General features: G+C 35.0%; 1 protein-coding gene across 5 annotated transcripts in view; it reads right to left on the bottom strand.

Annotated features, from left to right (window-relative positions):
* The window catches only part of APLF (aprataxin and PNKP like factor), a 67805-nt gene that overhangs the window by 28393 nt on the left and 13181 nt on the right, over window positions 1-26231 (bottom strand). For 4 of the 5 annotated variants that reach the window (XM_077915689.1, XM_077915686.1, XM_077915687.1 and 1 more), the window contains exons 2-6: window positions 24316-24387; window positions 15852-16024; window positions 8716-8863; window positions 8271-8403; window positions 1913-2091 (exon numbers count right to left, since the gene is read on the bottom strand). In XM_077915689.1, the coding sequence (XP_077771815.1) occupies window positions 1913-2091; window positions 8271-8403; window positions 8716-8863; window positions 15852-16024; window positions 24316-24387 (705 nt within the window). The remainder of the gene's footprint in view (window positions 1-1912; window positions 2092-8270; window positions 8404-8715; window positions 8864-15851; window positions 16025-24315; window positions 24388-26231) is intronic. The other variant, XM_077915690.1, reaches the window with a different exon arrangement.

Genomic DNA, 26231 nt, shown 5'->3' with positions numbered 1-26231 from the left:
CTGCATTAGTCTCATTAGCAACCTCATACCAAGGATTAAAAAATCCCAACCTCCAGCCCCAACTTCACTCCTGAGCTTCAAACCTCTAGCTGGACATTTCTTCCTCAATATCCTACTTACCTCTAGCTGGACATTTCTTCCTCAATATCAACCTCTAGCTGGACATTTCTTCCTCAATATTCAACCTCTAGCTGGACATTTCTTCCTCAATATCCTACTTACCTCAAACTCAGCTGAAACTGAAATCCTCCCCCAGTATCGTATCCTGTACCAAAGTTTCTTCATTCTGGTCAAAGCTTGGAAGTCTATCTTTCACTCCTTTTTTTCCCCTCACCAATCAGATCCAAGCAACAAGCCCTGCAGTTTTGCTTCTTAAATATTTCTCTGATCCAATGCCTTTGTGCCATCCTTAATGCAACCGGTCGGTCAGATTCTCTTTTTTTCTTGACTGAGGTCCTCATTTCCTCTCTCCTCTCCCTGTCTTTTATTTTGTTCCCTTTCAATCTCTCCTCTAAAGAGCTGCCAGGGTTCTCTCTGTGGCCAAAATCCTTTGAAAGTCCTCCCTCTACAACTGGTCCCCACTGCCAGCTCCATCCTCATCTCACATCCTCATCTGGCTTTACACCAAGAATTCTAAGAACAATAGTTCCCAGCATGCTATCCGTACACCCTCTGCTCCTGTACCTGCTGCCCACCTACCTGGATGGGTTCCTACTTCTACTTCTTCTGTACCTGGTTCACACCTACGCTTGTTAAGATTAAGCTCAGATCGTTTCTTCCCAAGGAGTTGGTGTAGGCGGTCCTCAGAGCCCCCAGAAAAATCAATGTGGTGTCAACATTATTTCATGATTTCAAATCATGTCCACCACAGGACTATGAGCTCCTAGTCAGGTATGTCTTATTCACATTTTTATCTCAGATTCAAGCACACTGCCTTGCATATATCAGAATGACTGTTTAATGTAATGATTATTAAGACGGTCTTTGAAGTAAAAAATCGTATCTTGAATATTAGTCTAACCATTTCCTAACTTTTGACTGAGCTACCCAGGTGCCCCCCAGTGTGTGCTATTCTAAAGCCAATCCTACACCTTTGGCTTCTAGTGAAAGCTCCCAAAAATATGGCGACCCATGGAGCTCAGCCATAAGTCTACAAGGATCATGAAAACTATTACCTAAAGCCACCCCTCTCTGAAGAGGAAATATATCTGACCTTTTTGGCCTTGGGCTTGCTCACTCATTCGCGCGTGCTCTCTAATTCTTTCTCTTTTTTAAATGCATCCAATAATAGGCCCCATTTTCATTAAGTACCCAGTGTTAAAGAATGCTTAAGTCAGCCAAACCATTCTAGTGAGTTAGCAAAAACTCAAAGAGGAAAGAGTAGTTCTCTAAATACTATAAATTAGCCCAGAAGTAATCCTGCAATAGGCTATTAAGAACTAGCCTATCAGTTGTTCTTCATAGGCCCAAGAAAAAGGTGGATACATGTAGTGTGAGAATGACCAATAAAATAAAAGAAACCAGGTTTTCAGAAAGGAGGTACCAATTACTAACAGTCAAGTGGTCTCCACTGCTTTCCATTCTGGACATTTCTAAATTAAATAGATTTGTTTTCTACAAAGCAAGTACTGTATTAGTTTTAGTAAGGAAAAAAAATCTATCTTCAAATTTTATCTTCGTAAACTCCATAATAAAGAACAGTTTTGGTTTTTCCTTGCCTTATATGACATATAATTAATTCTTATCTAGAACACTTGATGAAGGAAACAAATGAATAAATAATAATTTTTTAAATTTTATTTTTAAGTAATCTTTACATCCAATGTGGGGCTTAAACCCACAACCTCCAGATCAAGAGTCACACACTCTACCAACTGAGCTAGCCTGCCACCCCCGAATAATAAAAAATCACCTTGGATGAAATGATAGACTCTTCTTGATCAGCATTTTTGTACTTTTTCCCCATGTCTTGCTCTGCTGATGTACTTTCTGATGAAATGAATCGCTTTCTTCCTCCTTGCTGTGTTATGTTTACTTGAGTTTTATCTTTGCAGATTCCTTCTTTTCTACTTCCCTGGATTACAGTATTATCTTAAACACACAAAGAAAAACAAGAAAAAAAATTATGTCTTGTATCTTCAAATGTCAATAATCCATTAAAAGAAAGAAAGAAGGAAAAAGATAAAAGGGCAATTAAAAGTAAAGTTCCATTTATATTCATGCCAACTTGAAAACACTTATTTGCAAATCCCAAAAAAGTATTAAGCAGCAGCACTTTGGCCGGGAGCTCCAGCCCTGGAGAGAGCCCAGCCAAGATACTAATATGAGCAGGTGCCATCCTTGAACTGCTTCATCTTGCGTCTCTGGACTCTGGTTTTATCAGCCCAAAAAAGGGAATTATAATAATAACTCATAAAGTTACTAGGCGTAAATGAAGTATGATATGTAAATTATAGCAGAGTACTTGATACATGTTGAATATGTTTTATTAGTCTTGAATTTTCTCTAAGAGAAAATTTAACATATAGCTATCCAACAAAGCTGACATCTAATTATTGAGCCCCTAACATCCACAGTGAGGAATTCAACTTCATAACAGATTAAGAACCCAAAATAACACAAAAGCGAGACAAACTTCACCAATTTAGAAAATAAGTCTCAATAACAATAATGGACATTGTTCCCCATAAAATATTTATCTGAGTTCAATATATTTGGCAAACCTCAGTCAACATAATTTTTGGTTAATAAATCCATGATCCTTCTAATCAGAAAAAAAATCTACTCTTTAAGAGGATAATATCTGTGTTTAATTATCTGTCTCCCTTACACTCAAATGACAACTTCACATGGGCAGAAACTTTATGTGCCTTGTTCATTGTTCCCCTCTGGTATTTCTAGCACCTAGAAATGTGCTCGCATAAAACTGGTGTTCAGTAAATGTCAACTAAATGAATAGTGAACATAAACAGAATTGGTCCAAAGATTCCCTCAAGAGCCTGAATATAGGTCTGAATATTCCTATAGTCACTAATGTTCTGAAGCCAGGTTTATCAAATTTTTCTACAAAGAGCCAGAGTATAAATATTTTAAGTTCTGTTGGCCAGACAGTGTCTGTCACAACTACCCAACTCTGCCTTCATGGTGCAAAAGCCGCCACAGGCAATACATACATGGATGAGCATACATGGATGAGCCGTGTTCCAGTAAAACTTTACTGACAAAAACAGGCAGCATGCTGGATTTGGCTCATGGGCTGTAGTTTGCTCAGATCTGTACTAAAGGATATCAAGAGGCCTGAAATAACATTCCTTCATTAAAGTCAAGAAAAAAAACATTGTCCGTATTATTTAACAGGAAAACCAATTGAATCAATATAAACATAATATATTTAACGTAAGAAATTTATGAATAACCTGTTCAATAACTAAACTTTACCTAAATTCCTTAAATATTTGCTTTGAATCTAAATTCAGAGATTTCATATCATTTTAGAAACTGTCAGGAATAAGACTAAATAGGACGATACAGCTGCATGCAGCAAATGTCCAAATGTTACAACAGATATGGATTAATCAAATCAAGAGAAATAATCAACTATGGTACTGCTTACTATGCTAAGAACTAAAAATGTAAATTAAGACACAGCATTTGCCCAAATGGCAGTTTAGCATATTCCAAGTGTCACACATGTACATAAAATCATAAAATTAGGGGTACCGGGTAGCTCAGTCAGTTGAGCTTCAGTCTCTTGAGTTTTGGCTCAGGCCATGCTTGGGGGTCATGAGATCACAGGCACTGAGTAGCATGGTGTCTGCTTTGAAGTCTCTCTTTCTGACCCTCCACTCACCCCACACCCCCTGCTCGAGTATATATACACTCTCTCTAATAATAGTAAAATCTTTTTTAAAAAATCATAAAATTAAAAATGTATACTTAAAAAACTCTTTAAGATTCCAAATTCTCTACTTACAAATATCTTTTCACATAGGAAGAAGCCACTCTGATATTGTTGCAAAAATGCTCTTTACAAAGAGTCAATAAAATAAATAGCTTAATTAGCTTGTAACAATCTTCAAATCTGGCATATCAAATATTTTTAAATCTAGAATAGGTACAGTTAAATGACTACAATATAAAAGAAAATTTGTTAAAACAAATCACTTTATTTTTAGTATTACTAGTTGCATTTACTTATACTTACATGAGCTATTGCACTAACAGCATATAAATGATAGCCCAACTATATGCATATGTCATTACAACTACATCCAACCAACTTTAAGAACCCTAACAGTCATATTAACAATGTGAAGTGTACCCTTCCTAACTTGCTAAGGTTAACCCAATATACCTACAAATACATATATGTAAACACACACAGGACTAAAACTATAAATGCTATTACTGTTGTGGGATAAACATGCAGAATAAGAATTTTTTTTAAGAATAAGAATTTCTAAATCAAGGAGTATTATATACTTAAATATGTAAGAGATACTGGCAAAGTAGTCATATATTTATTCCCTATTTGTATTTATTCTTCTGTAGTATGTCATATACTATGCCCCAAACTTCTGAGTTTTACCTTTTTTTGTTACTAAGTAAACAATTACTAACCTTCTATCTTTCTCAGTGTGACAGGTAACATCTCCCGGTAGGTTTGCCAGTCTGACTTTGTTTATAGTCTCTTCTGCCACAATTTTTTTTTTTTCATTTTTAACCTAAATGCTCCTGTCAATTCTTCCCTGATGTCCCAAGCTCCCTATCATCTTCAGAAAGCCTCCCAGAAGTAATAAAAATATTGTTTCCATTTTTTCTTCATATGCCTTAGTAGTTTTAATTTTTACATTAAGACTATTAATTCAATAAAAATTTAAGAATATAGTATGAGGTAGTGCTCTAATACTGTTTTCTTCCAAATGGAAAGCTAATTTTTCCAACATCCTTTATAGTAATGATGCATCCTTTCCCTACCAATTTGAGCTGATAATTTTTAATATATGAACTATATGTTAATTTGATCTGTTTCTGGGTGTTTCATTCATTTTCTGCTGGTCTAACTTACCTATTCCTGGGCTAGGACAACTGTTAAAAGTAGGAACCAGGCCCAGATTGTGATATAAAAAGATTCAATAAGGAAACAGGTATTTCTGTTATTCAAACTGTCCTTTGGAAAAATCTCCTAATTCATTGTATACAACAGCTGCACAGCTCAACACTAACATCTGACATAGATGGCACATATGGAGGAAAATACTAATCACACTTTTGAAATACAAACACAAATGTTCTAAGCTAAATATCAGCAACTCTGATCTAACAGAGCTTAAAAATAATAAGCCATCATGACAAATAAAACATATTCCAGGAACCCAAGCATGCATGATACATTAGGAAATCTACCAACATCACTAATTACACTGACACAAGAAAATGCAGAACTATTTTTTTTTTTTCTTTTTCAGCCCCACACCCATCCCACCGCTCGTCTATGCCCTCCCTGCCTCCACCCCCTCCACCCCTTTGCAGGACTATTTCCATACCAAAAAACTTGTTAAAGAATTCAGTAGTTGTTTCTGAAGGGAAAATAAGAAAAAGAAAAAACATCCTAACCATGATAAGAGTATCAGAATTGAATACCAATCACTTTAGTACTAAAACACTAATAGAATTTCTATTAAAATCGGGAACAAGATAAAGATGCCAATTTTATTCATTTTTTAAAATATTTCATTTATTGATAAGTAAATTATTTATAATAACAAATAAATAATTTTATTTATCTGTAAAAACAAATAAAGAGAGGGAGCACAAGCAGGGGGAGCGGCAGGCAGAGGGAGAGGGAGAAGCAGGCTCCCCACGGAGCAGGGAGCCTGAGTGGGACTCGATCCCAGTACTTGAGCCAAAGGCAGATGCTTAACTGACTGAGTCACCCAGCCACCCCAATTTCATCGACTCTTATTTAAAATGTATAGGGTCTGGTTCATGACACAAAAATTTGTTTAAAGGCGGTAGGTAGAGAAGAAGAGGAAGAATTATCATAATTTTGTAGACATGGCTGTAGAGCTAGATAATCTGAAAGACTTAAAAACTATTAGAATTAGATAATTTAGGGCTGCTGGAAATAAAGTAAACACAGAATAACTAGCACTTGGAGTAAATCTTAAACTATAGTTAAATTAATAGAATGTCAGTTCAACATTTACAGTCTGAGTTGAGTGGTCATGTGGAAAATACTCAGAGTCTAAAATTAAATGCAAACCAAGTGATCTGGGGACGACTTCAATCTTTTTCAGCATATGCCACTTTCCATGACTTCGTGTTGGAGGGTTAGAAGATGGGAGAAGAAGAAGATGGGAGAGTAGTACGATACCCGTTACAAAAGTAAAAGCTCCTTTTGCAATCCAGCAGGAGTGTCATAGCCCGGGAATCATGACTTGTCCCAGAGCCTAGAAGGCTAAGGGAGCAGAGATGACTGGAAGCCAAGAGAAGAGAAGAGAAGCTCTGAAAGCTCGCCCAAGTGAATGTATATTCACTTGCCAATCACTAAGGGACATGGAGAAAAGTTTACCTCAAGCCTAAGAAACTCATGATAACGTCTGAGGGCTAGTACCTGGGGACCCAGAAAAATAAACTAGAACTATATTGGCTGAAAAAACGAAAAGGATAGCCTGATCACAGCAAATATTCAGGTACAGTTAAGGATTAAACCAAGAGTTACACAGAGAAAAGACCTAGGAGAGAATGCAAGGGCAAAATATTAAAACAGAAAAGAATAAAAACACCGCAACATAGAAGGGGTAAATTTAGGTGGCTGTATAGCACCATAGCTCAGAAGATGGGCTTTAAAGTCAGACCGAGCTAGGTCTGTTACAGCTCTGGCCTTTATTACGTGATCCTGGAGCAGCCACTTAACGTCAGTTCACGTTATCTGTCCTGTACCTAATGATAGAAAAGTTTCCAAAATAATCAAGTTAATCAGATAATCTAAATAGCTATCAATGAACAAAGCATAGCACTAAAGCTGCAAAACACCTAAGAAAGTAACCTACTTCTAAATGAGTCCAAAATGCACTCTAAAAATAGATTTTTAAAAATCTCTAGCATTGATCTATTGACCCGGATGACTTATTACTCAAACAAACAAAACAACAATAATAAAAAACTACTCGGCAGAAAAAAGTCAAATTATTTCAATTTTTAATTAGCTGGATTCAGGTACTAAACTGTCTTACGTGTACTTCTAAATCTTTCTGTCTCTAAAGGAATCCAGTAACCTACATTTGCTTTTACAAGTACCCCTCAAAGTCTGCCTTTGAGAAAAGAAGACATGCGAGAATCCAAAGACTTTTCTATCTTATTTTGAAGCTTTGGCATTTTAAGTATATTGTGTATTATATAACATTCTTGTCCAAATTAATGTCAAATTGCTAAGTCCTTGGCTGGCTGCAGAGCCACATGTGCTTGGGAGGAAAAGCAGCAGCTGGAAGCCACTAGGGCTACGCAGAGGCTGTGGCTGCTGACCACAACAGGGGAGACAGACGTTAGGGCCCAAATCAATCGCCTATTAGAAGAAAGTTGCCTATTATGCCAAATTAATTGTCTATTAAAACAAAAATATTCACAGGAACATAAAATCAAAAATCTCTACAATGTATCATTCCTAACATCCACTATCTCCTAGAAAGTTACTAAACTTGAGAATGAACAGGAAAATGTGACCAGTATGAAAGAAAACAAGCAGTCAATAGAAACTAAACCTGAGATGGCTACAAAGTTGCAAAAAAGACCAACAGAGACAACACATCAAACATTTTCATGATCCTGAATCAATGGGATGCCCAGCCGGTGACATAAATCACTGTGGCATCTGCCATGACAGTGAGCTGTGCCAGGACAGAGGTCCTCTCCTTTGCATCCTCCAGCACATAATATTGTGTGCCCAGCAGTTTTTACTCAACCAATTTAGAAAGCTCTTACTGTGCTAGCCTTTGATCGTTGATGTGACACCAACACATGTGTTTAAAAATCTAAATTAATGTATGTCCAGCACATAAGATGAACCGCACTTATTAAATCAAAAGGTAATTAGGACGATGGTGTATGATAAAGGACATAAAATAATAACTTACGTTTTAAGTTAGATTTCACATACATGTCTAAAAAAATGTTAGGCTAAGTGATCACTGACACACAACCACTAGTCTAATTCCATTTGTTCAGAAAAACTTCCAAATTCTGCTTAATGTTTTCTAAACAAAACCTACCCTCGCTGCTGACTGGCACTGAACGGTTCTGATCACTTGGATCTTCCGTTAACATCCATGCTGGAAGGATTCTTCTCCTCTCGGCAGGGTTTGACTGTTGCTTACTGAGCTCTCTATGCTCACCTAGGAAACACTAAAAAGGCATGTATGTATTAATTACTAAAAATAATCATGCAACCTTTAATGAAATTGTAAAATTATTTGCTTAGCAGAAGACTACCTTTTTAAAAAAATTCTATCTGCAACCCTGGACTGAATTAGTCAAATTCCTCAAAAAAAGAAATTCATTATCTCTATTAGTTGACACGGGGACTAGTACATTCTGTTCAGCTAACCTAAAAACAGCAGTGCCAGTATTACGGTCATGATAGGCCTAATTTCAGTTGTCTTTTCTCTCCTTGAATAAGGAGTATGTTACAAATGGATGAGATCTTAAATTTCTCACCTCACTATTTGCAGTAGTAGTTTGGGTCTCAGCTACTTCTGTGCTTCTTTCCAGCTGTGGGGCACCCGTTGTCTCATCAGGTGAGTGAGCCGAGAAAGATTTTGATGTACCACTCACTGTATTATCTTCATCAAGCATCTGACTATTCCTATAAAATAAAATTAAAAATCACTGAAAACACTTCGATTGTATCACGTCATCATAAATGTGATTCCCCCAAGGACATCTAACCAATCAATTGTAATCCTTTCCTTGGCCTTTGCAAGACAAAAAAAGATTGTAACATAATAGAATGAAATATATGACTAAAATATGTTCTTCATCTGCTCACTATATCAGCATAAAATACATTTATCTTTCTAAATCATTGGCCTAGAAATCACTAGCTATTTATAGATGGGTAGCAGCCATCTCTCTTAAGGGTTAAGAGCTATGTACTTAGTACTTCTCCGGATAGCTCATAAAAGTTAACATCGCTACCCAGCATCCAAAGAGAAAATGCAAACCGCAAGAATATCAGATAAGCTAATTTGGCTTTTGAAGAAAAAAAATAAAATCCTGATGTCATGTTCACACGTGGCTGCCACTGGAGTTCTAGCCAGGATAGCCATTTGTGAAATCTCCCCAAACCTGTAGTCCAACTGGAAGCTAAATGTTCTGACATTTAGGAGCATCCACAGTCACGTGGAACATACTAGCAGAACCGACTACCTCCCACTTGCTGCAAAGTGCAGTAAGATCATCCAAAGCTGACGGGTCATTATTCATTATATAGACATACAGACAATCCAACAAATGTACTTTTTTGAAAATCTGAAAATACAGATGGAAATATTATCCAGAAATAGTAACGAATAAACTACTGATACACAACAGGGATGAATCTCCAAGGCATTTTGTTAAGTCAAAGAAGTCGACACCAAAAGGCTACATATAATTCCATTCCTACCACATTCTGAAGACCCTGGGTGGCGCAGCGGTTTGGCGCCTGCCTTTGGCCCAGGGCGCGATCCTGGAGACCCGGGATCGAATCCCACATCGGGCTCCCGGTGCAAGGAGCCTGCTTCTCCCTCGGCCTGTGTCTCTGCCTCTCTCTCTCTCTCTCTCTCTCTCTGTGACTATCATAAATAAATAAAAATTGAAAAAAAAATATTTAAAAAAAAATAAATAAATAAAAAAAAAAGAAATCAGATCAGTGGTTGCCCCGGCCTGGGGGTGGAGCATGAGGGTGCTTCCTAGGGAAATGGAAATGTTCTCTAGCTCACTGTGGTGGAAATTGCACTACTACATACATTTGCCAAAGGACATTGAACTGCACATTTAAAAGGGGTGAATTTCACTGTGTGTAAAAATGGAAGACAGAGATTTTAGAAATGTGTCCAGCTGAGAAGACACTACTTAATGGCTTGTTTTATTTCTTATATAGGAATCATCTCCAAAGGCCGACTGCATTTCAATGGCAGAAATCAGCCAAAGACAACTACATTACTGTGCAACGGGGCAGTTTTTCTCATTCAATAAATACCTGTTTTTATTTGAGCACAGTGGCCTCACAGTGTTACCTTAGTTTCAGGTGTACAACACAGCGACTCAGCTTCTCTACAGGTTGTGCATCTGTTACACAACAGGCATCTGTTACAACACCATTACAATATCATTGCCTGTATTCCCTACACTGCGCCTTTCCATTCCATAAGTATTTGTATAACCCCTCGGTGTGTCAGGTACTGTGCCAGGCCCTGGAGATAGACTGAAAACGTACGATTCTCCCAACTATCATACCTCACTCCCCTTCCAATATTCAGATCAATTTTACTCAGAAGATACAGGTGTGCTTCCAAGTTACGATGTTTCCTTAAATTATCTTAATATTTAATTCGAAAAATATTAAGAAAAATTCAATTGTGCAATGGCTTTCCACAATTTATAATATTAGAAACTAAGCAACATTGTCCATTCTATTTCTAGTTTATCTTCTCTTGTGGCAGAAATTCAAGATGAATACACACTTTGTGTCCCATAGAGAACTTTTTTAAATATTTGCCAAGAATAAATGTGACAACAAAAGAGAATCTAATCCACGAACAAAATTCTAATTGATATTTAGTTCCAAATAGGTCAAAGTACACATTATTTTATTATACTTTTATTTAAATATCAAATATTGTCACTCTGATACAGCTGTGTTTTTATTTTATCTCCAATCCTTCTATTAGCAATCAACCATCACGGGATTTATAATGTAATGCTACCAGAATTTGCTAAATAAAAAAATTAAAAATTGGAAACTTGCCTAAATACAGGATAATAAAGGTAATTGAGTTACTTTTTTAAAATAATAGCTTTATTGAGATTTGATTCATAAAACAAAAATTCATGCTAATAGAACTTAGCAGTTTTTAGGACATTTACAAAATTAATCTATAATGCACCCATCATCAGCATCTAATTTTAGATCCTATGCATCACCTCAAAGAGAAATCCTGTATGAACTAGTAGTCCCCTTGCATTCCCTTTTTCTCCAGCCCTTGGTAACTGCTAATCTACCTCTGCCTCTATGGATTCACATTTTCTACACATTTCACAGAAATGGAACCATACACGTTTTTGTGTAGACACATGTTTTCAAATCTTTTGGGTACATACCTGGGAGTAGATTACATACCACATGTAATTCCTTGTTTAAAATTTTGAGTAACTGTCAGAATACATTCCAGACACTGTATCATTTTACAACCCCACCAGCAATGCATAAGCATTTTAATTTCTTCACATCCTCAACTACATCTGTTATTATATGTCTTTTTGAGTACACCCTTATTAGAAGATGTGCGGTCTTATCCCATCGTGGTTTTGATTTGCATTTTCCTAATGACTAATCATGTTATCCTTTCATGTGTGTGGATAATCGCCATTTGAATATCTTCTTTGGGGATGTCTACTCAAATCCTTCATTCATTTTTAATTAGTTTATTTGCCTTTTTATTGTTGGATTGTAAGAGTTCTTTATATATTCTGGATGTAAGTTCCTCATCAGATATATGATCTACAAATATTTCCTCTCATTCTGTGAACTGTCTTTCCACAATCTTAATGGTGTCTTAGAAGCAAGGAAGCTTTTAATCATGATGAAGTCCAATTTATCCACTCTTTCTTTGCTTGTGCTTTCGGTGTTATATCTAAGAAACCACTGCCTAATCCAAAGTCACAAAGATTTATGTCTGTATTTCTTCCTAATTTCATAGTTTCAGCTCTAATATTTAGGTCTCTGATCCATTTTTATATGGTGTGACGTAGGAGTCCAACTTCATTCCTTTGCATGTGGCTATCCACTTGTCCCATTTGTTGAAAAGACTATTGTTTTTCCCATTTAATTGTCTTGGCACTCTTGCCAAAAATCAGTTGGCCATAATGTAGGGGCTTATTTCTGGACCCTCAGTTCTATTTCACTGATCTATATGTCTTTCTTTATGTTAGTACCATACTGTCTTCATTACTATAGCTTTGTTTTTGAAATTGGGAAGTATGAATCCACTAATTCTTTTTTTTTTCAACTTTTAGAAACCGTTTATTTTCCATCAACTTTATTTCCATTTTGTCTGCCTTTGTGGAAGAGCACTTTAAGACCACTCGGTGGGTCTTTCTACCTATTCAATAGTGGCCTGAGAAGTGGAGGCTGCAGACCAGTCTTCAGGGGCAGGCTGAGTGTGCCAGTCTTCAGCAGGGAACTGCTGAAGAGACACAGAGGCCACGTGCACACCTTCAGACCAGCCTGCAACTTCAGGTTGGGTAGCGGTGAAGTCAGGAGCTGGAGCAGAGCATTCACCCTGAACCCCCTTGTTGGTCACAGCCTTTTCGGCAACAGACATCTCTTCCTTTTCACGCTCTTGAGGATCTCTGTACAAGCAGAGATCAGGCCTGACTTGCCAAGGGTGTTCACAGGGAATGCCATGCACGCACAATACTTCCCATCTTCCCATGCGAGCGTCTACCACATCAGACTCACTACTGGCCTCCCTTGGTGCAAGAGATGGCAATGTCCATGAGTGCAGAGGAGAGTCTGTCTTACACGGAGCGATGGTAGGCAGGTTAACATGAGACGCCTCCGTGAGAGGATCAGCCCTTGATTCAGTAATTACCAGAAGCTGCCTAGATCTGGTTAGTGAAGGTTTCAGGAGTGAGGCAGCCAGCAGCAGGAGCGGCTCTGGCGCAGCAGCAAACTTCAACACAGCTCGCTGGCAGTATTCCCAGATGATGTGACACTGACATCAACAGGGTCTTCAACGGCAAGAGTGGCACGAGCTGCCAGCAGAAGCTTCTCCCAGGTTCTCTTCAACTTATGATGTAGATGCACTGTTTTCCTCTGGTAGACACACTGTTCCATTTGGAAGTCAAGGTTGGTGCCAACAAAGTGGGCTCCTGCTGCAAAGAATTTGAGGACATCCTCCTCCTTCATTTCCGGGACATCAAAGGCTCCAGACTCTATGAAAGTTTTCCTTTAAGTTATGACAGGAATCCCTGACTCTGGCAGGAAGCTTGTTCTGGTGGCTTTGGGGGGTGCTAGGTACCCCACAGGGCATTCATGCAGAATAACGCTGTAAAGACTCCTCCTTGGGTAGTGCAGAAAACTGCTTTCTTCTTTTTAAAATCTGTTTTAGCGATTAAGTTATTCTTAAATCTTAAAAATATACTCCAAATTAAATTTAAATATAAATTATACATTTTTTATCATTAATATAAAATTTGCTACTAAAATAAATGAATCGGATCTAGAGATAAATTTTTAAAATCATAAATGAATTGTAGACCTGTATATTATCATACTATAGTGGTATTTTCATTTTACTGTTTTGTTGACATTAAAGTGAATAAAATTAGCTTTTTATATGAAACCTAAAAATTAAGAGCTTTAACAATTTGAAAAAAAAATAACTTTGCATGACATGAGGTTTACTGTACTTTTCTTAACAGTGTCTTATGGAAAATAATCTCCCTAGAGAGACAATGTTGTACTTTATCAGTGAAATTCAGATACAAAATTCAGAAACAAAAACAAAACGCTATACAATATCTCATTCATATATTTAAGAACCCAATCTTTGCTGAGCACTTGCTACTGGAGAGGCAATAAGAATGAAAAATTAATGTTGGTGCTTCTGAATGAAATATGCCATAATATAATTTAAAAAAACATAAAACTAAGTGTTGTTTTTTTGTTTTTTAACTTGGCTTTCTCTGACTTCTCAAAAAAGTATGGGTTTTGGTATTTCTAGCAGAATAATTTCACAGAAATATATACAGAAAAGAGTGAGAAATGAACAAACTGATGAGAACTGATGTGAACAGACCCATATACTCCCCAGGAGTTGGTTATAAACAGGATTTCTTATACAGAATCTGACTACTACATGGAAAACAGCATGAGTAAAATGAAAAGTGAAAGAAATGGCTAGCTTTGTTTTCTCAGGCTTTTTTGCTGTTCTTTTGTTGTTCAAATCTTTTTTATATTCACAACTGGCTGGAAGAAAAACTTCATAATGGCATCAGGGACCCAACCACTGCCACAAAGCACATGGGTTTTTAAAATATAAAATAACACAATTAATTTGGTTGCTCTAATCCAGGCACACAATGACCAAATCATACGCAAAATATTACCTCTTTCAAAACACAGCTTCACAGCAACAATGTACCAAATGATATTACTCATAATAAATAACCTAAAAAAGTACAGTGCTGCTGGATTGTATTCTTACTTTTGTCAATACTAAAAATATTCAGAATTTAGTCAGCCCACAATCTCATTTATTTAAGGTACAGCACTAGTCTTTCAAGTTAAGGGGACAAGCTTGTTTGGATATAAATAAAATTAAAGTTGACATATAATACTTTAAGCATAAGGCAATGATTGTGTTCTGTTTTATAGAGATGTGCAATATTTTCCTGATTTTTTTAAAAACAATTTAATTCCACTGTGGAAGTTTACTGTAACAAAAAAAAATTAAATCTTTATATTTCTCATTTCAATAGCTGGTTAAAAATAGCATTGTTTCTACCTGTGTAATAAGAGATAAAGAAGAGGAAGACAGGTAAAGTTGCAAGCAACAGTGACTGAATTTCATTTAACTGAAATCAAAAACCATTTCCTCAGATAATTTTTCATTTGCTAGTTTGAAAAACTGTAGATGTAATTTGTATTTACTGCAATATACAGATCTGAAGCACATGATTTGGTCAGTTTTAACAGATGCATACATCCATTTAACCCACAACTGGCTGATTTTTAATACTACTGTAATTACAGAACACATTCTGTGTACTTTTGTCTTCCTACTTCTATAAATCTAGTTTATGTAGACTATAATTTAACAGCTGAAATAGAGGCAAATAATATCTGCTAATGACTGCCTCAACAAAACTAGTGCATTAATTTTAACTTTACATCAGATGTTTATTGTAATATCTCATATCCTCAGTTTCCCAATTCTATATTTTCTGTTATTTTCATAAGAAAGAGGAGTTATATGCATGTAGTCTAAGCCAGAGGGATTAATAACTTAATAAAACTACAAAAGCTAAAAGGAAAGGTTAAGAAAATATAGTTGGTTTCAAATTAACTATCTTGGGTACTATTAGATGGAAAATACATTCTGAACACATTGGAAAAAAAACCACATATGCAGGCAATCACTATTGAGGTGTAGGTTTCCAATGTCAAATGTTTTCTAGAGAAATACAAACACATAACCACATGCATCCCATGTAACTCCTATACTGCCAACATAGTTTAATCCTAGAAAAGTTTCTACTGAAGCATTTGTGGATGGCTGAGGAATTAGGTTACAATTACCAATTAAGTGACCTAATTATCATTAGGTTACAATTACCATTTTAAAGATTGTGTTTATTTATTTGAAACAGAGAGCCAGCAGAAGCAGGGAGAGTAGCAGAGGGAGTGGGAGAAGCAGGTTCCCCGCTGAGCAGGGAGCCCGACAGCCCGACAGGGGGCTTGATCCAAGGAAACCTGGGATCATGACCTGAGCCGAAGGCCAATGGATGCTTAACCGACTGACCCACCCAGGCACCCTCAGGTTATAATTACCATTACTTAATCTCGTTTCATCAGGCAATCTTACCTTAAAGTACATTCCATTTCTGTTTCAGAGTGTGTAGAGAAAACACAGAAAATGTATTTGTCGATTAGCAAAGAAAAACTGTCTCCAGGACTCAACCAGCGCCATAGATTTTTCTTCAATGGTAAGAGCTGGCTCTTCTCGGAAGACTGATAAAAACATGGATTTGTGTGTATCTAACAAAAAAAGAATACAGTGATGTAATTCTAAATTATGAGAAGAACACAACTAAACACAAACTGATTCAAAATTTCAGTATCAATACAATTTCATTACAAACTTGGACTTTAAAGTCTAATAAATCTGGCACTTATATAAGTACCATAATATTATCTAAACCTAAAAAAGGAAAAATAGCTAAAATGTTCTTCTCACTTCTCAAGGAATCAAAGAAAAAAGCAAAGTTATCAATTAACTAATTAAAAGACATTTGCTTAAGAGTGACAATCAAACATTAGAAAAAGAAATATGAAAAATAGTTCTCAGTATGGAAACTGAGTCCCCCAACTTTCATATCCATAATTCACTAATCCCTTGAAATGGCTAGCTTATTTTATACTTCTTTTCCCCAGTAACTTCTTTCTTTGTATGATTAAAAAATATTATAGGGAGATTTTGATCAAATCTCTCAAGCAAACATAGCTTGTTTCAAGTGTTTTTGGTCCTCACAGGAGTTTTCTAATACAGACTAATATAGAAAAGGGAGCATTACAAGAAAAGCTGCCAATAAAAAATAAGCATTGTTGTCTACATACCCAAATTTAAAAAAAAAAAAAGACAATGTTGAAAGCTATAATGAATATGATCTATCTGGTCCTGGCAATTTAATTTCATGAGGATCTGGCCATAAGTCCTTCTTATGTGTATCTGCAATTAAAAACATTTCTATTTCCTTTAAGTTTGTTAAAAGAAAGGAATGACATAAAATTTGGAGATAGAGTAGAAATAGAAGCTAAAAACAGAGATCATACAAATTTGGTAGGTGATTATTTTATAGGCCAGAGTTATTTTACAAACTATATACAAGACTTCATAAGAATGGACTTGCAGTGGAACACCGTATTTATGTAACACCACATTGCTAAAAAGAATTGTGAATGTCTGATTTTTAAAAATCAAGTTATAGTTTCACGTTTAGAAACCTTTCTTTTTTTTTTTTTTTTTTTTTTAAGAAACCTTTCATTACGGTATCAACCACCCCTAATTTATCTCTCAGATGACCCTGGCTCATGGCTAGAGTTTTGAAGCCAAGACAAACCACCAGATTCTGAGCTTGCGCACACTGCTGCGCTTGGAAATTGTTCCCTGTTATTCCTTGGACTTTTAAAGAAAGCCTCCCCTTCCCTGAGAACACCACAATCATCAGAGTCAGGAATGCTGGGTAGCAAGAGGGACAAGAGTCAGGACAGAAATATTCATAGCTTCTGCCTGAACCTCGAATATTCTATAAATGAGGTTTGCTTCTAATAGGCTAAGATACAACTATGCTCTTATTCATAAGTATTTTAAAGATTCAGATGAATCTCTAAGCAACATTAAATTACAACAGTCCTAAATTCTCAAAGGCCAAGATGTTAAATACAAAGGCATAATATTCTAAGAGTAGAAAAGGTAAAATACTTTTTAAAAAAGGAAACTAATTACATTCTTTTAATAAGGCACCACAAACACAAAGTGAAAGAAATGGTCATTTTTGGTATTTTTTACTCAGTTGGATATACTTAGCATTTAAATTTTTAAGTGGTAAATATTAGGTATTTAGCAAATATCTAAAGAGAAAGAGGACCAATGTATGTCATCCATGATCACCTGTTTCTTCTAAAATTGTTCATACAGGGGATTCCACCACCAAGAGCAAAAATGACACTCCTATAAACTAATCTAATATTTGATCCTATAATTTAAACCTAGACAAATATTACTCATTGAATAAGTTTTTAAAATCTATACCAAACTATACATAATTCTGGGCACCAAGGTGGCTCAGCAGGTTAAGCATCCAATTCTTGATTTCGGCTCAGGTCGATCAAGTCCCGTGTTGGGCTCCATGCTGGGCCTAGAGCCTACTTAAGATTCTCTCCCTCTTCCTCTGCTCCCCTCCCTCCATAAAGAAACAAACAAACAAACAAACCCAACTATATACACTTCAACTAAAAAGCCACACAGACATGAAGTCTAAAACAAAGGGTAGTTTTTAGAAAGTTATAAAGTAGACAAAAATCTAGCAATATTGATAGACAAAAAGGGAGAAGATACACGCAAATTTTGGAATGAAAACAATGACATAGGTACACATAAAACTTGGTGGTATACTGCAAGTGCTTTGTGCCGATGTATTTGTAAATACAGCCAAGATGGACAATGATCTTAGAGATTATATACCAAACTGACTTAGAAAAAAAAGCATGTATGTGTGTGTGTGTGTCTTTTGGAATTAGACTGATAATATTTTAAAAATACAATCAGTAATTAAAAATCTTTCTAATCTCTCTCCAAACCAGACCTCAATGGATTTAAAATTTTTCTGAATATTCAAAGTCTTCCTGAGACCAGAAAAAGATGGAAAGCTCTCTAATTCCTTCAATAAGGCTCAGTTAACTTTGATTCTAAAAGCAGATAAGGGCAGGCAAAATATTGGCAAATCCAGAGTCACAGTGAGAACAAGATATGAGCCACTTATTATGAGAAGCATATTTTTGGGAAGTGCCTTTTAACATATTCATGGGATTATAAGTGCAAACTTAAATAATATTATGTTCTAATTTTAGAAGTGGTGCAAAGGATGCATTAATCCTGAAGAAATGGAACTAAAATACAAATCAGTTTTCCATAGTTTCTCTTGTAATTATCATAACCATTAAGAAGGATTGATGTGTGTAACCTGAATTCCTCTTATTTTCAATGTTTTCTCTTTTTAATTTGGAAAGCATTCGTTTTTCTTTTCTTTTTTTCTTTCTTCTTCCTCCTCTTTTTTTTTTCTTTTACAAAATGCGCTGTGGAAAGGCTATTGTATATTTTATAGCTGTTTTCCAAGTACGCTCATAGGAAGAAAAACAATCACAACTTAGGAATTTTAATGCGCCAAAGAAAAAGAGCAGCCACCCAAGGATGCATATTTTGAAGATTAACACCAAGTGGCAAAAAACATATCTAATCTTTTGCAATTTATATGTAGTTATAGAACCACTCTCTCAATCGTCCAAGAACCAAAAAGAGTAAGATTTTATTAAAATGAAATAAAAACACTGACAGCTATGAATTCACCCGGAGGACACAACTAACCACTGGGGATGCAGTCATTTACAGACAACACTGTCATTTTGCCTTTATAATACATTTTCTTCCTGCTGATACCAGACAGTAGATTAAATTTAAATGACACACAAAAAGCTAACATCATCTCCTCATGAACTAACGTTATCTCCTACATACACTATTTCCAAGAACTGCTGAGAGCTAGAGCCTTTTTAAAAAGGAAATACTAGAAGAAAAAAAAGACCAATTCATCCAATTTAAAAGTACAAATTAGTAAATGCCCTAATTGCACTCATCTATTATTGTCAAAGTTACATTTCTATTTGATTGGATTTCTAATTTGAAGGAAAGCAGAAAAATATTTAATCACTTAAACATAATTTGGAGTACACAGCCTACAGAAGGGATCATAACAAAACATTTACTATAATTCATTTAAATAATGTTACAAAAAATTTTTAAGCTAAAACTTCTCTCAAAATTTTATCACAGTTGTATATATAACCTTTACCGGATTAATTTATTTGTGATTGCCTAGAGAACAGAGAGTAAATGATATTTAGCACACATTAAGGTAATAGAAATGAATTAGAAGTCACTCTTCTATCTCATTATTTTCAAGACCTTAACATTTCTATTCACATTTATGGTCAGTTTAGAATTTTTCTATATTTCTCTAAATTGCATCTTGCAGGTACAGCTACAAAAAGTAGCTGAATAAATAAATATATCTACTTCAAGGAGAGAGGCGTTTTGTTCAAACTACATTAACATTAATAAGAAATCAAACATTGCATAAAGCAAAATACCAATACACACATCACCAAGTCCAAGAAGCAGTATTCCTTCAAGTGGTATGGTATAAATAATTCATGGAATAAAATTCAGAACCCAATGAAATATTGTTCTAAAAGAGCAATCAAATTCTAGTACTAGAGTTGAAGATTTCCTTAAAATACACATTTTCATGTTTTCCAATGTTTGGAAGTTTGGCATTACAGAAGGAACTGCACTACACTGTACTCTTCTCTAACCTTTTTCATGTAGTAAGTACTCCATAATAAGTTTTTAAAAATATAATACATGTTATTAGATATTATGTGTAGACCCACCACACAGTTTCAGAAAAAGTGTATTAACTTTTGATGTCCCTTTTAGTCTTGCCCATCCCATTTTCCTCTCAGTTCCTTCAGAGCTAAGTATTATACCAATTGTAGTGTTTGTCAATTCCTTAATTTTATGGTTTTATCACCTAAGCTTACAGCTGTGAATATACTGTTATTTTGTAGAACTTTTCATCTTATATAAATGAAGTTATATTGCATATATTCTTCCAAGATTGCTTTTATCATTATCAGGTTCCTGGCTCTATCCCATTAGTTTTTCATGCTTTCACTATAATTTATCTTCACTGTTGTAGGACATTTCACCAAATGAATATATTATAATGTATTTATCAATTCCACCGTTGATGGAAATTATGTTGTGTCTAGTTTTTCGCTATGATATGAACAATTTTACTCTTCAGGTGCTTGTAGACATCTATTGGCACACACGTGTGTGAGGTCTGGCTTGTTGGGAATGAATGCCTTCATCTTTAGGAAATAATGTCAAGCTATTTTCCAAAGTGGCTGCAACATTTAAGCTCCCATCCAAACTTTTTAACTATTCTACTTGTTCTATATCCTCGTCAACACTTGAAATTGTTTGACTTTCCCTTTTTGCAATCTGTCAGGTGTTAGTATCTCACTGCAGTTCCACTTACATTTCTCCACTTAACAAGAAGGCTGAGCACCTTACTCCTGTTTACTACATCAGATTTCTAATTCTGCAATGTGCCACTCAAGTCTTCAGCACATTTTCTCATTGGATTTTTATCTTTCTCATTGATTGAAGACATTTGCTATATATTTTGGATATTATTCCTTTGTCAATTACACGTGTTTTAAATAATGTCTCCCTGTTACATTTTTCATTTTCATTATAGTCTTTGCTAAGTAAAGGTTCTTAATTTCAGTGTTATTGCATTTTTTTCAGTCTTTCTTTTTTATAGCTTATTTTAAAATCTTTCCCTACTCTAAGGTCACAAAGGTTTTTTTCATCTATAATCTAATAGTTTTATAGTTTTGACTTTCATCTTTAAACCAACCAAAACTGATGTGTATATGGTTTGAGGTACGGATCTAATTTTTTTCCCCTCAAACAAATAACAAACTGTCCCAGTATCATTTACAGATGAAAAGTCCTCTTGTCCACTAGTAAGTAATGCCAGCACTGGCTCAAATAAAATTCCTATATACATAAGACCAAATCTAAGGCTGCTTTCAGTTGTAAGATTCTATTCAACTGAAGGCACCAAAACTTCTTATGAAGAAAAATCAAGTTACTTTTAACTTCAAGAAATTTTTTTAAAGAAGAAAATACCAAATGGCAAAAGAATCCTGACTTGGGAAATATGACGAAAAAAAAAATATTGCATAGATTCCAAAGAACCTGAGTTCTAATTCTCATTTACAACTTGCTGACTATGTAAAATGAGGCATTCTCCAGAGGGCCTCAATGTTCTACGCTGTCAAAAACAATACTACCAAGAAAGAGTAAAAAATGTTTATCTTCCTCCCATGTATATAAGGTTACATTTACTAGAAAGTTCATAAATCATACTAAATAATATTTAAAAGATAAGTGTAAACAAAGGTATAACTTAAGTAAACAACATTATGTAAAATTTTTAGTTTTATATCTATGACCTCATGAGAAATTTTTGCTCCACCTTCTAATTTTATACCTACCACAGTTTGGTAGACAAAAGACACTTGTTGACTTCATGTAGTTATTTTACATGAGTACAATCTAATTAAAGAGCAAGGAAAAGTGAAGGATGTTTTCTACAAAATATATTTTTTAATTAAAAAATTGCTAAACTCTCATGCAGAAATCTGACCCACCTCACAAAAAATAAAGCTTAACTCAAAGAGAGAATTTTCCATTAATAAAATTACTATTAATTTAAGTATACTTATATTATTACTTTTTTGAATAGTCACACAAGTTCAAAATATACCTGAATACTTTTCATCCAAGTATAGACACAACTCCAGTTAAGTATCTTGATTAAGCCACTTCGGAAAACATTCTATCTAGTCTTCAAAACTAAAATATCCTTAATTAACACTGAGAAAAAATATAAGTAAGTTTTTCAATATTCATGCATTAGTCAAAATGATGGTTTCCCAAATGGCCTACTTTTGATACATAAAAAATTTAATGCCATGTAAATTTTGTTGTAAGAAGGGTTTCTTCTTAGCACTGAGTAAATAAGAATATAAAAAGAAAATCTAATATTTATCCACTGTTCACAATTCAGTCGATTAATTTGCTTACAAATAAATGTGCTGAGTTCTTAAAATGGATCATGACATTGTCTACAACTCTTCTGCTACTATAAATTTTTCAGATGCTATTTGAAACAAAAGCAAGCTTCAAAAACATCAGAAATTATAGGTATTAACCACGGATCTGTTTAAGTTGTGTAAAGAGTACTCTTGGTTTATTGATTTATTTTGTGATATATGTATACATAGTAGGATTTGAATACTAATAATACAAATCTAGAAAAATCTATAAACCTAGCAAGAGCTGATATTCTCTGCTTTGGTATCAAAAATAACTGGAAATCATTCATTGAGGACTATTTAGATGTTATACTTTTCCAAAAAGTTAATACTCACTATAAAGTTCTCCATTTCATTAACACAAATGATAGAGCAGTAAATCTAAATAAAGTAGTATTAAGTTGTAGGTATTCCACTTGAGGAGCCATGTGCATCATTTACCATAATTACTTTTTTGATAAAAGTAAATATAAAGTAATGATATGCTCTATCAGGATGGGAATTTAGAGATTCATATATTCTCTACCTTAACGTGTTTCAGTAACAATAAAAACAAACTTGTTTATTTCAGGCCATAGTTGTTCATTGAAATGGCATTAGAAACCAGGTGCTGGGAATAACATAATTTTGTAAAAATTCATGCTATCTCCACTTTTAGAAGTGCCACATATAGTTCTCACTGTAGCATTTATTCATGCATTCACAAATATGAATTAAGTACCTACTCTACTATATGCTTGGCATTATGCTATTTACTAAAGATGCAAGGATTAGTCAGCGTTCCTATACTCAACAAGCTTATGATCTGGTCTTGTCTAAGAAGAGAAGAGTTGGAGGGGATTCAGAGGTGAACCACTGATAGTAAATAAAGGGGCTCTCACAAGAGAGCTGACTACAGACATCAGCACTTTTCAAGAAGATAATGCAGAACAATATACAAACCTTTTTAAAAATATTTATTCAGTGGTGAGATGGGGTAAATTCAACTTTATTCAAAACTTTTCCAATATTAGAATTAAAAGGATAATTCTCAAATTTGGAAACAGCTCAACGTAGAATAATAAAGGTACTTTATGTGGAAAGGAAAGAACTAATGATATCAAAGGCAGTTATACATAGAAGATAAAAATACCTATAAGTTTAAGAACGTTACAAATTAATTATTTTCATTCCATAATAATTCTACCACCACAGCATCTAGTCCAAAACAGACGAACCCTCTACACATATTTTATTCTCCTGGAGCACATTGTGCAAATGGAAAGGTATAATACATCCTCAGAAACTGATATCCCTGCAATACAGCAGTGCTTAAACTCTAAAGCAAGCAATTAAAATTTTAGCTCTCAACAGGAACTTTCAAATGAAAATTATTTATACAACTCTAAAGTTGAACAAGGTTTAAACTTTAGAACTATTCAATTCTACACATAGATAAATCTGTTAAAATACAATTCTGTAGCATTTAAGTGACTGTGGTCACCACCTCATCCCCCCAAAACAAACCATTACATAGTTATAAGCTTTCTTATAGGATCTTATTTGCAATACCCAGTTATGAGCAAAATCATAACATATTCATGAACTGATAGTCATCTTTCACTAAAATTCTGTGTAAACGTAGCACTGCCTTATGGGAAAATAAATACTTTAAATAGTTTATATTGTTATCTCCCAATTATCCTCTGGAAATAAGAAGGATATATTCTAACATTCATTTTCTATTTTCATAATCTTAGGAAATAAGTCACTTTAATCAGGAGCTAGAAAAAGGTGAGTGGCAAAAAGTTAAAACAAGTCATGAATAACATACATACCGGTTTGATTCGAAGCTGACCACCGACCACCTCAAGAATAGCATGTCTTCTGGACACTCTCTTGTCTGTTATCTACAGGGGGAAAAATAAACATTTCAAACAGAGCTACCGCCATTAAAAACAAGAGTAACAACAACAACAAAACCCATAGCAATGTTTCTGAAATAAGTAGGTCAGATATGACATATTCACTCATCAATTGTGGTATTACCACGATGGTTCTCATTGAACAGATAATGAAACAAACTCAAGAGATTAAGGGACATGCCCAAGGTCATAAGAATAAATGGCAGAGCAGGGACTCAAACTTGGAATCTAACACATCCCCAACCTTTCATGATAGTTTCCATTCAAGATAGACATTTTTGGGAGCACCTGGGTGGCTCAGTGGTTGAGCATCTGCCTTTGGCTCAGGGCATGATACCAGGATCACGGATGAGTCCCACATCGGGCTCCCCGCAGGGAGCCTGCTTCTCCCTCTGCCTGTGTCTTTGCCCCTCTCTGTGTCTCTCATGAATAAATAGTCTTCTTAGAAAATCTAAATATTATGTACTTATTAAGAAACCTTTCAAATACAAGAAATATATAGTAGGTTATGATGACAAAAGATTTTTTTTTTTTTTTGACAAAAGATTTTAAAGACAGCAATCTGGTAAATATAAAGGTGTGACTACAAGTTTTAGGGCCGGGCAGACTTGTGCTGGAGCTCTAGGGCCCTCAGAAGTAAGTTAACAGAACAGGAAGGTGGAAGGGGGAGAGGTGAAAACCAAATATTTACAGTGAAAAAGAGATTACCATTTATGTATGTATGTGTATATGCACCTATGACATATATACATATACCTTAGTATCAGATAATAATGTATAATGAAAATATTTGCTTCCTGTCTTGAGCCAATAATGCTCTACTTATGCTCACAAGCACTTCTGCATTCCAAAATTCAAAAATCGCTTGCACTTTAAATCCTGAAAATTGCCAACTGAGCCTTCCCTGCAAGGCTATAAACACAATAGTTAAGATTGGCTTTGTTACTTGGGGCTGATACATAACGAAAACATTTTAAGCACACACTTTACTGAACACCGTAATTATCTGGCCCATTTCTTGATCACGTTGGTATCTATCACTTCAACACTGGCATTATCCACCTCAGGACTGAAATTATCAGTAAAAACAGACTACAGCAATGCCTAATTCAATTAAACCCATTAGTTCAGCAAAAACTTACAAAAAATGTGAAAGTGCCAAGAATCAGTACTCTTTTTTTTTTTTAAACCAGAGAGCAGTTCCACATGTGAGTCTATGACTATATAAAATAGGCTCATTAAGTCTCCCAGGTGAATGAATTCCACATACGTAGATTTGTGACAGCTACAGTTAATCTTTAGAACATTTTCTAAAATAAAGTATCTTAAAAGTAGTGCATTTAAAATACATACACTATTGGCCACAATGGCTAGTTTCGAAAAGTAAGTATAAACTAATAATCTGTTCTATCAAAAAGGAGAGAAGAAATTTGGAGGTTCCTATATTCTTTCCCATCATGTGCCCTGTGGGCGAAAAACACCAGTTTTTCCAACGTGCACAGATTTTACCATTTGCATAGAGCTTTCACTTAAATGTTGAGATTCACCATAATACTGTCATAGCTATTATTCACATTTTACGAATTTGTAAATTCAAAGTCTAGAGAATTGAAGTAATTTGCATAAGCCACTCCTCAAGTAGGTAGCACTCCAAATCCATACTCATTAATAAATAAATATGTGGAAAATAGTCATATATGATACTATATCTGCAAATAATCATTCAGAAATAGTTTGCGTCAGAGAGAAGGAAGCTTACAAATCAATTTTCTAACCAACTGAGTAGCAGACTGTCAAATATAAAACCATGGCATGCAATAGTGGCTCCT

The sequence above is a fragment of the Canis aureus genome, chromosome 11 (assembly GCF_053574225.1).
Source record: "Canis aureus isolate CA01 chromosome 11, VMU_Caureus_v.1.0, whole genome shotgun sequence".
Classification (NCBI taxonomy): Eukaryota; Metazoa; Chordata; class Mammalia; order Carnivora; family Canidae; genus Canis; species Canis aureus.
Note: the sequence above shows the minus strand (reverse complement) of the source record. Positions and strands in the feature narration are given on the sequence as shown.